Source organism: Notechis scutatus, chromosome 8 (assembly GCF_049901735.1).
Source record: "Notechis scutatus isolate UNSWTSFEM ecotype Mainland chromosome 8, rNotScu1.2, whole genome shotgun sequence".
Taxonomy (NCBI): Eukaryota; Metazoa; Chordata; class Lepidosauria; order Squamata; family Elapidae; genus Notechis; species Notechis scutatus.
Window position 1 is genome coordinate 25,644,972 of NC_142016.1, and position 10,799 is coordinate 25,655,770.

General features: G+C 53.9%; 2 protein-coding genes across 2 annotated transcripts in view; one reads left to right on the plus strand and one right to left on the minus strand.

Moving 5' to 3' along the window:
• Positions 1–1,410, minus strand: part of NOVA2 (NOVA alternative splicing regulator 2) — a 37,273-nt gene extending 35,863 nt beyond the window's left edge. Inside the window, exon 1 of the mRNA XM_087971251.1 lies at positions 915–1,410. Within this exon, the coding sequence (XP_087827377.1) occupies positions 915–1,179 (265 nt within the window). The 5' untranslated portion in view covers positions 1,180–1,410. The remainder of the gene's footprint in view (positions 1–914) is intronic.
• Positions 1,411–6,741: 5,331 nt separating this feature from the next.
• Positions 6,742–10,571, plus strand: MYPOP (Myb related transcription factor, partner of profilin). The gene is made up of 2 exons (XM_087970375.1): positions 6,742–7,582; positions 9,796–10,571. The coding sequence occupies exons 1-2, from the start codon at positions 7,129–7,131 to the stop codon at positions 10,431–10,433; spliced, it is 1,092 nt and encodes a 363-aa protein (XP_087826501.1). The 5' UTR covers positions 6,742–7,128; the 3' UTR covers positions 10,434–10,571.
• Positions 10,572–10,799: the final 228 nt, after the last annotated feature.

Consider the following 10,799-nt stretch of genomic DNA (forward strand, 5'->3'; position numbering starts at 1 on the left):
TCCATTTTGACATAGCCAGCTGTGAAGGGCTGAGGTGGACCCAGGGCTGGGAAAACGAAGGGGAAAAAGAGAGGGGTGTGTGTGTGTGGGGGGGTCCTCTTTTGTGTGCATCCACACATCCACACCCCTTTCGAGTCAGGAAAGGCGGAAGGTGGAGGCCCAGATGCTGTCCCCGGAGACAGGCTGGGGAAGGAAGGGAAGGGCCCAATTCACCCAGAGCCTCCCAGGGCCCAAGACAAGGGGAAAAAAATCCCCTTTTGATCCAAGCCAGATTCAGCCTCTGGCTCTGGAGGGGGCAAATTGTGGGTGGGGGTTGGGTCATGAAGGAGGGGGGGGAAAGGCCACACACTGGAAGCTGGGAGAAGAAATCCCCCTCCCAAAAGGTGGGGGGAGAGAAGAGGAAGGACATGAAGGGGTGGGGGAAGAGGAAAGGAGAAAAAATTGGGGTGGGGGAAGGAAAAATAGATCTCTTTGATGCCCGGATAGAGAAAGAGAGCCGGGTCTGCTAGCCCGTTTTTCCCTTTTAAGAGGGTTTTTTTTGGGAGGGGGGGCTTTTTGCAGGAAAGAGTTGGGATGTCAGGGACTCTATTTAGGGAGGTGGCCTCCCCAAGGATGGGGCAGGGTCTTTTCAGGAGCCAGGGGTCCCTATCGGAATTCCCACAGACCCCCCCCCCCCAAAAAACACACACACACACACACACCCATCTCAGCCCAGGCGTTCATCCCGCAGGTTGGGAAGCCGGCTTGGAACGGGAAGGGTCTTTCTTCTCCGTTGATTGCCTCAATCATTAGATGAAGCCCCCCGCCCCCCCCCCACCCCTCCGCCGCCGCCGCCGCCGCCGCAGGACCAGACCTCGTCCGAGCCCACCCACCCATCCGCCCCACCTGCTCGGCGCTCCCCCCCCCGGACTCACCTCCCGTGTTGCTCCGCTTGGTGCTGATGGCTTCGGTGGGGGTCTCCAAGGGCCTTTTCCTGGAGTCGGGGGGATCCGAATCCATGGGGGGTTGCGGGGCGGCTTGGGGGGGCTGCTGAGGCTGGGGCCCCCCTGGCGGCTGCGACGACGACGACGACGGCGGCGGCGGCTGGGACAGCGAGGGCGGCGGCGGCGGCGGCTGCGGCGGCTGCTGGGGGGCCGAAGGAAAGAGCCCGTTCTGATGGACCGATCCACCTGCCAGCATTTTCAAGCCGAAGGCGCGGAGGACTCCCCGCCGTACCCGGGAGACTCCAGCAGGGGAGGGGGTGTTTGGGGGGCGGCGAAGAAGATGCTCAGCTTTTAGGGAGGGGTGGGAGAAGGAGGAGGGAGGTGTGTCCAGCGGAGGAAGAGCGGAGGCATCCAGGTGCAACGGAGGCAGGGGAACGGACCGGCCGGGACGGGAATTGGGTGGGTGGGCTCCCCAGTCCTCCTTTGCTCAGTTCCTCTGTCTCTCTTTCTTTAGCCAGCCTCTCTTCCTCCTCCTCCTGCTTCCCCCAGGAAAAGCGGGGTCTGGGGGCGGTGGAGATGGAGATGGACCCCCCCCACACACACCCGCAAAGGAAGGGAGGCGCAGCGAAGGAGGAGAAAAAAAGCCTAGCCCCCCCACCCACCCCCACCCTCCCAGCCGCCCCGGGGGTCCCTCCCCGTCTCTTTCGGTGCTTAGCGAAGGGAAACGGGGGTGAGGAGGCGATGGAGGGGGCGACGGGGGAGCCCCAGAGGTGGGAGGAAGCGGGAGGGCTGTGCGGGGCCGAGGGGAGCGAAACCCACCGAAGCGCGTTGGGGAAGAGCGAGCGGGCGCGAGAGGAGGGCGGCAGCGGCTCCGCTTTCCCCGCATATCGCTCTTGCAAGCCGGCAAGGGAGGGTGCGGGGAAGAGAGGACCGGGGGCGGGGGGAGCGTCGGAGGGAGCTGCCCAGCCCCTGACGTGGAAGCAGAGACCCACCCACCCCCTCCGTTTCCCCCCACCCACCCACCCACCCCCAAGCAGATTGGTTGCCAGGAGCTGACAAGTGAAAGGGGAGGGAGGGGGCGGTGGAGTGGCACGGAACGAGAAAGAGAGGCGCTATTCTTCCCGGGAGGGGGACGCAGCTGGGCGGGAGGGGAGGGGGAAGGAAGGGGAGGACAGAAGAGGCAGCTGCCGGGGGTGGGGTGGGGCGGAGGGCAGAGCCGACGGGGAAAGGGAAAAGGCGGTGGGTGTGGGGGTTGGGGGGGAAGGTGGCTCGCCTGCCCTCTAGGGTACCGTTCATCATCCATCCTTTTCTTCTTCTTCTTCTTCCTCCTTTCCTCTTGCGCTGTGCCCCCCTCCCCCCCCCTGCATCCTCCCGGCCTACCTCTCAGGGGTGTTAGGAGGCTGAAGGGGCTGGGAGCTGGGATATGCTCCCAGCATCAATGGGAAAAAGTGTTGCAGAGCCTGACAAGACCACCCAAGGTTGGGGGGTGTCACGTTTAGGGGGCCGTCCCTCGCCCTGTTTCCGGGGGAGGGACACCCCTAATTTTGCCTCCCGGAGGCTCCGCGTGAGAGGCACAGATAGTTCCCAGGAACAATGTCCTTTAAAACAGGGTCTCAACCTTGGCCGCTTTAAGCCTGGAGGGCTTCAACTCCCAGAATTCCCAGCCAGGGAAGCTGGCTGGGAGTTGAAGTCCTCCAGGCTTAAAGCGCAAGGTTGGAGACCCTGCTTTAAAATACACCGCAGGGGAAACTGAGGAAGTCTGCCTTTGTCCAAGGGACACAACATTAATTTTGTCCTTCCTGGGTTATTATATTCCTTGCACGCGGTGCCGCACCTGGACTCACAAAAGAGACACAAACCTCACAAAAGACTTTAAGATACACTCTAATTGTGGTTTCAGCCCATCCGGTTTCCTCTAAGACAAATATAGGTGGTTCTCAACTTACAACCGTCCGTTTAGAGACCGATCAAAGATACAACAGCATGGGGGGGAAAAAAATGTGACTTGGCACCCATTTTTCACACTTACGACAGACCGTTGCGGCATCCCCGTGGTCACAGGGTCAAAATTCAGATGCCTGGCAACTGGCTCATATTTATGACCGTTGCAGTGTCCCGGGGGTCACAACGTGATCCCCTTTTGCGACCTTCCGAGAAGCCAAGTCAACGGGGAAGCCAGATTCGCTGAACGACCGTGTTAGTAACTGAACAACTGCAGGGATTCACGACACAACCGTGGCAAGAAAGGCCCTAAAATGGGACAAAACTCACTTAACAACTGTTTCTCTCTTAGCAACGGAAATGTTGGGCTCGATTTTGGTTGTAAGTTGAGGACTATCTGTATATTCTCTCTCTTATCAGCAGTGAAAAGCAGAGATTTGTAATGTTGGACATTTATAGCCCGGGCTGCCCACCCATTTCTCTCTCTCTCTCTCTCTTCCTCCCCCTCTCTCTCCTTTTTCTTGCTCCACAGATCCAACCTCACACATAAGCACAAAAATAAATGAACTGCTTTTTTTTAAGGAGCTCAGCAACTTGTCTAGCAGAGCTTGAAATGAGGATGCTGAAGTACTTAGTAAATCCTGGCTGGTGATCCATTTGGCCCCAATCCTGCTCTCCAGCTATAATATAATAATATCTCCAGGTTTGATCAGAGATGAGATGGATGCTGAACCTAGCTGTGGTTTCTGCATTCATCTCTAATCAAACCTGGGGATGATGATATTATTATTATTATTATTATTATTATTATTATTATTATTATTATTATTATTATTATTATTATATCTTTAGTGAGATTCACAGCCTTTGGGGCTGGTTGGTAGCTCAACAGCTCGAGTCCTAACCAAGGACCCAGGAACTGTTCTGGTAGCGTTGGTGGATATAAGATGTTCCAAGTAGGGTGGGTTTTTTTAGAATCAGGGTATTCAAGTCTGAGAAATTCAGGATTTCCAAATAGCGAGGCAGCCCTTTAGGTTTTGCTCCAATTACAATTGGGATAACACCCGATTTATTTTTCCAAAGTTGCTCAACTTAAATTTGTAAGTCCCAATACTTTGTGATTTTTTTCTTGCTGCGCATCTTCAATTCGTGCATCACCAAGCATTGCAATGTCAATGAACCAAACCTCCTCCTCCTCCTCCTCCTCCTCCTCCTCCTCCTCGTCCATTATTATTATTATTTAAAATCATTTTCATATTTGTGCATGGTCCTTCTGCACACAGTCTTTAGGGGTGTGCTTTCGTAAGCCATTCTTTGCTGACCTAGCGGTTATCGCCAATCGGTGTAATAAGTTGGGTTTGTGTGAAGGGAGGCAGCACCCTAAGTTTCAATTCAGACACTCTGGATTCTAGGGAGGCCTTTGGCCAGGGCACTGCAAGACGCTTTGGAGTGATGCCCCTTCCTTGACAGGGGCTGGAATACACAGACATCTAGGTAGGTAGGCAATAGCTTATTCTGTTCCCCCAGGTAGGATAGAAAGGAAGAGGGGATGAGAGAGAAAAAAGAGGCAGAGAGGGAGGGCAGGAAGAAAGGAAGGAAAAAAGAGAGAAGGGAGAGGGAGAGAGGGAAGGAAGGAAGGAAAGTGGAAATAGAAAAGGAAGGAAAAATAAAAAGAGAAAGAAAGAAAGAAAGAAAGAAAGAAAGAAAGAAAGAAAGAAAGAAAGAAAGAAAGAAAGAAAGAAAGAAAGATCCACATGCCAAGAACTGCGTTGAAAACCCCCCATCCCCCCCCCCCACGGACACCATTTGCAGCCCCCAGCACAGAGAAGCCGGGCAGCCTCTCTTTCAGGCCCTCTTTGCGTCTCAAGTGAATGGGGCCTGGGGTGGGGGGGGGAGAGCCTTGAGCAGATGGGCTTTTCATCCTGGCAGCCTTTGGCCGGCTCAATAGCGAAGGGGGGGGGCAGCAAGTCAGCGGAGAACAGCTCCTGAATGTTAAGCGGCCGGCCATTGTCTCGGCCAGCCCATCTGTCTGTCCTTTCCTGCTTGCCTATTGTCCGCGGCTGACACATCTGGACTCTGGGCAGCCTGGACGCGCCCCCCCACCCCGCTCCACAAACTCCCCAGAGACCCCCACCCCTGGTCCTGCTGTCTGATCCCAGGCAAAGGAAGCTGAGCCCCCCCAAGGAACCCCCTCCCATCTTCTACCCTCCAAGGGGGCTGCCACCACGTCCTTCCTCCACCCACCCACCCCCATTCCCTGATGGGGGCTGAGGGATCCACCCTTCCTTTCCGTCCACCTGGCCCCCTCCTAGACTTGCTGGAGAATTCGTCTTTTGCTCAAAGGGAAAAGAAGAGGCAATGCACACTCGCGCACCACGTTGGTTGTGCAATTTCAAAAAGCCTGCGCCCTCCACGGAGCAGAGGTGGGAGGAAAGCACAGCCAGGGTGGAGGGGAACTTCACATCAATCTTTTTGAATTTTAAATATTTGTATGCAAACCTGGGCCTGAAATGTGATCTGTCTCCGCACAACTCCTAAAACCTGATAAAGAGACTCCAATCCAACACAATTATACATCTATTTGTTGAGCAAAACCATCCAGGTTGTTCCTAACAGCTTACAACGCCTCTTCGAGTGACCATTGGCAGTTACGACGGCACTGAGAAAAGTGACCGGTGGGCATTTTTCACACTTATGACCATTGCACCCTCCTCATGGCCACGTGATTTCTATTCAGATGCTTGGCAACTGGTTCGTAGTTATGACGCTTGCAGTGTCCTGGGGTCACGTGATCCCTTTTGGTGATCTTCTGATGAGCAAAGTCAATGGGACAGGCAGATTCGCTTAACGACGGTGTGACCATCTTTGCAATGGCAGCGTTACATTTAACAACAGCGGCAAGGAAGGTCGTAAAATAGGGCACAATTCTGTCTGACTTAGCAAGGGAGATTTTGGGGTCAATTGTTGTCGAGAATTACCTTTGTGCATCTATCTGTCTCTCTATCCTTCCTTCCATCCACCCATCTTTAATAAATAATAAGCAAAATAAAGTTTAACACAAAGTTAAAATGCATTTATTAAAAAGATTAACGTCTATGAGTGAGGCGGACCATGTTAAACGCAGACACCATGGCAAAGTTTCTCCACCTTAGCAACTTGAACTCCCAGAATTCCCCAGCCAGAATCTCTGGGAGTTGAAGTCCATGCAGTGTCCAGTTGCCACGGTTGAGAAAAAGGGCAATTACAGTAAGTTTTAATAACATCTAAAATGACAGAAAACAGGGATCACCGCCTAGATTTGAGTTGGTTTGCATGCTAGTCTGCTCCGGCACTGCCACCTGCTGGCCGTTTGCCCAACAACAGGCCAACGAATTTTTATTTTATTTGATTATTTATCGTAGCATCTTGGCAGGATCCCCGAAGATGGGGAAATGGGGACCAAAGAAGACCTTGGTCCCTGCTGAAGATCAGCCAGAGGAGATTAAAGGGAACCTGGAGACCCGTCCTGCAAAAGCAAAAGACAAAATCCTCCCCCCCCCACAACCCTCAAAGGGTTAACCCCCTAGAACTGGGGGGTGCCAAGCTCTGCTTTTCATGCCTTTTTTTTACCCCATGGGGGGGAAGAGATGTGGCCAAGAGCCACCACCCCCCCCGCTGGGGCTTGTGACCCAGAGAGTTGCTGGTGCTCCAAATTGGCAGTAGCAGCAGCAGCAGCAGCAGCTTTGGGGCTGGCCAGAGGAGGCAAAGGGAGGGTGGGGGTGGAGGCAGCAGGCCACAGTTGCTATGGAAACCGCCCGGCTGCCCCCATGGCCTGCTGGGAGTGCGGCTAAGCAGTGAGCATGCCCGAGAGAGGAGGAGGAGGAGGAGGAGGAGAAGGGAGGGAAGTGAGAGAGGAGCTGGCATCAGATGGAGCCAGGCAGCCTTGCATGGACACTCATGGAGAGCTGGGAGGCCTGAAGGCGAGAGTGGCCCTAGAGGGCATCCTGTGAAGCACAGGGGGGCCCAGCAGCCAGGCTGGCCCCCCTCCCATTGCTTTCTTCTTGGGAGGGGGGTCCCCTGTGCCAGCATACAGGCTGCCAGGCTCCTGCCCCCAGCGATGCCTGAAGGAGCTTTCCACTCGCTCCCTGGAGCGGCAGGACCAGTCTCAGCTGCCAGCCCCCCACAGCCCCCAGCTGAGACCCCCTGGCAGTGCCCAACATCTTCACCCGACTGCCAGGAGCCGGGCAGGAAGGTCCCCGCTTAAAAAGGGATCCGGTGGCTGGAGATGTCTGGGGACAGTGAGGAGATCACCCGTCTTCGCAAGCCTCGTTTCTCGTACGAGGAGAACCAGATCCTGATCCAGGAAGTGAGAGCCAACTATGGCAAGCTCTACGGTACCCAGAGCCGACGGGTGACGGTGGCCGAACGCCGGCGGGTCTGGGAGGGCATTGCCGGCAAGATCAACAGCATCACCAGCTGGAAGCGCACCGGCCAGGAGGTGCAGAAACGCTGGAATGACTTCAAGAGGCGCACCAAGGAGAAGCTGGCACGGGTGCCCCACTCCACCCAGGGGGCGGGCAACGCTGGCGACGAGGTCTTCTCGGCCGAAGAGGAGACGCTCTTCGCCATCCTGGGGCCTGGGGTGATGCCAGGTCCAGGAGGGGCAGAATCGGGGCTCTTGCGGGGCACGTCAGGCTTTGGGGGGCCCAGTCACCCACTGGCAGCTGAGCATGGCATGGGTGAGTAGCCACGGTCCTGGGGCCAAAGGGTCAGTTGGGCATCAGGGAGCAGGAACACTCTGGACCAACTTGCCCAGAGGGGGGTTGGCAATCAGACCAGATTGGGTCCTGGAGGGGGTGGGAGGAGACAGTTGCCAGCAGCTGGAGCTGGTTTCTTATAAATGCAAGAAGGGCCCAAACTTAAACCCGAGGGAAGGTGGCAGGATTGCCAGGGCGCCTCTGAACATGAGCCAAGGGCTTCCCTTCCATCGACAAGCCAATAGAATAGTTGTATCTAGGATTATACAGCAGTTAATCATATGCATAAGATTCATTATCAATATGTAATTAAGACTGTAGAGATTGCACCCAGACGGTATACTGTTATTGTGAATAACGAAATCCTATACATATCCAAGAAAATTGTACAATAACAAGTATTAATATGTGATGTATAACAAAGGAAAAGCACAATATTTGGGGTGGGTGGGGAAAAATAGTTTTATCTAAGAGAATTCCAGAAGTTGGAAGGGACTTTGGAGGTCTTCTAGTCCACCCCCCTGCTCAAGCAGGAGACTATTCTTTCAGGCAAATGGTTGTCCAATCTCTTCTTGAAAACCTCCACTGATGGAGCCCCCACAACTTCTGGAGGGAAGCTTTTTCACAGATGAATTGTTCTAACTATAAGGAAGTTTCTCCTTAATTCCAGGTTGCTTCTCTCCTTGGTTAGTTTTCATCCATTGTTTCCTGTCCTGCCTTTGGAGAAAAGGTTCACACACGCCCCTCTTCTTTGTGGCAGCCCCTCAAATATTCGAACACTGTTTAATTAATCTAATTCAATTATTCACTCCTACTAAGGTTTCACAGCGCTGGATCCTCCTGCTTATTTTTATTATTGGTGGTTTGGGAACGGCCGATTTGAATTTTGCATTTGTTTTGAGCTGGTTTGTGACCATTATAAACCGCTTTTTAACTTTCTCTCCAAATAAAAGGAAGCCCTTTTTTCATATATGGCTGTGGGGCAAGACCAGACTTCCAGTTGTAGGGGCTTCAGGCAAAGTTTGACACTCCCCTCACCCCCAATTTTGAAAAGAGGCAACAGATGGGTCCATCTCTCTGCTGTGGCTAGTCCCATGGAAATGAAATATTCACTTCTGGTAAAGGAAATTTACTGCAGCGAAAGAGACCAAAAAAAATCCTGTGTGGCCCAAAGCCCTCAATGTAGTTCAATCAATGTAGATTTTACAAACTCTGCCACAATCTTTTTAAACTCTTTTTTTAAAAAAGTGCTGGATTAATAAACCCCAGCGTTTTTTTTAATTCAGACAACCAAACCATTATAGATAATGCTCGACTTACAACGGTTCATTTAGTGTCCCTTCGAAATTACAACAGCACTGGAAAAAGTGGCTTAAGACCGTTTTCACACTTACGACCCCATGAGGTTTCTCTGCCACCTTCCCTGTATACCAGCAATATCCATCTAGGCTAGAGAAACTCAGCCGTCACGTGTGCTATTTCTCGGCAGGCGTGTTGGCACGGGAGGTCAGGGATGGCGCCCCCTTTGTATTGGGGGTGGTGTCAAGAGGAGCAGCTTGGTTGGAGATGCCAGCAGCCTGGTAACTGTCAGGCCCCAAGAACAACACGTGGAGTTACTTCTGAGCAATTTTTGTTATTGTTCCCCATCTACAGACAGAATCTTGCCAGACTGAAGTAACTGGCCAAGAGGCTGATGATTTAACCTAGTTGGGTCATGAGACATCGGCAAGAAAGCCACCAATTTCAGAGAGTACCAAGGACCACACAGTTGTCCTCCTCCTCCTCCTCTTCACAAACCCATTCCCTTCTAGCACTGTAAGTGTTACTTAGCTGGGTAATAAAATGTCCGCAAGAAAACCACCAAGCTCAGGGAGCATCAAGGACCCAAGTCCTCCTCCTCCTCCTCCTCCTCCTCCTCCTCCTCTCCAGAAATCCCTTTGCCTTCTATGATATTACCTAGTTGGGCAATGAAACGTCTGCAAGAAAACCACCAAACTCAGAGAGCACCAAGGAGCCTAAACTAACCATTTGCATAACTCTAGATATATTCTGGAGAGCCATTAGGGAGGAGCCGTCTCCAACCTCTTTCTAGCACACAAGCTATCTAAACTTCACTGCCTCTTCCCCTCTGAAATGCAGCCCCTCCCTCCTGGGAATCCAGACCATATTCCACCACAGTAACTCTCTTTTCTTAGCCCCTACAGATCTACCCGCCAGGGCCAACGTCTCTGCCAGCCCAGAGACCTCTGTCCAGCCTTCGTGCCTGCTGAAACCCAAGGAACGTGACTCGCCAGCACCCCCTCCAGGCCAACCCTCGTCATTGCAGATTGTCCAGCTGGCTCCGTCTCCGTCCTGCCTAGGCTGCCAGCCACATCCCGAACGCTCCCCAGGAGAGTTATTGGGCACCACTCCCTGCCCTTCAATTTCGCCCCCTCTGCGGCACCGACGTGCCCACCTGGACCTGCCTGTCGAGCCCTCTCTGGACATCCTTCAGGCTCAGAGGGAGACGGCCACAGCCATCCGGGAACTGACCTACACCCTGCGGCAAGGCCTGGAACGGCTCACGGACGTGGTGGCGGCACTGCTGCCCCTCCTGCCGGCTTTGCCAAACGGTCTGCTGCCCCCACATGGGGAATACGGTCTTCCCACGGCAGCCCCGGGCACAGAGACCGCCCCTCCTCGGGAGGACGTGCCTGCCAAGTCGGAGCTCTCTCCAGGACAGGAAGAGCCCGGGGCTGAAAGGGGGCCATCTCCAAACCGGACCCCTCCGGCACAGAAGCGGAGCAAGGGCGCCCCAACTCGGAAACGGAGAGGACGCTGGAAGAATTTGTGAGCATCCGGACAGATGTGCTACCCCACCCCCCGTCTGAAAAGGAAAGGTGGGGGGGCTGCTCCCCTGGGGTGGCTGTTTCAGTCTTGCCCTCCCACAGACAAGCTGGACCCACCTGCACTACCCCCACTTCCGACGCCAGGGGCCATGGTGGCCGTTCCAGTGGCCCCACTCCATGCTGATTCGTGTGACCCAACCATAACTGAAAAATTTTATTCCACGCCCAGTGGGCTGCCACGCACCTCTGCCCACTTGCCCACTGGTGGAATGTGGGTCTTCAATTCCAAAGGGAAAAATTCACAAAAAAAAAATAGGTAGGGCCACGTAGGGCAGGCAGTCCTCGACTTACGACCATAACTGAGCCCAAAC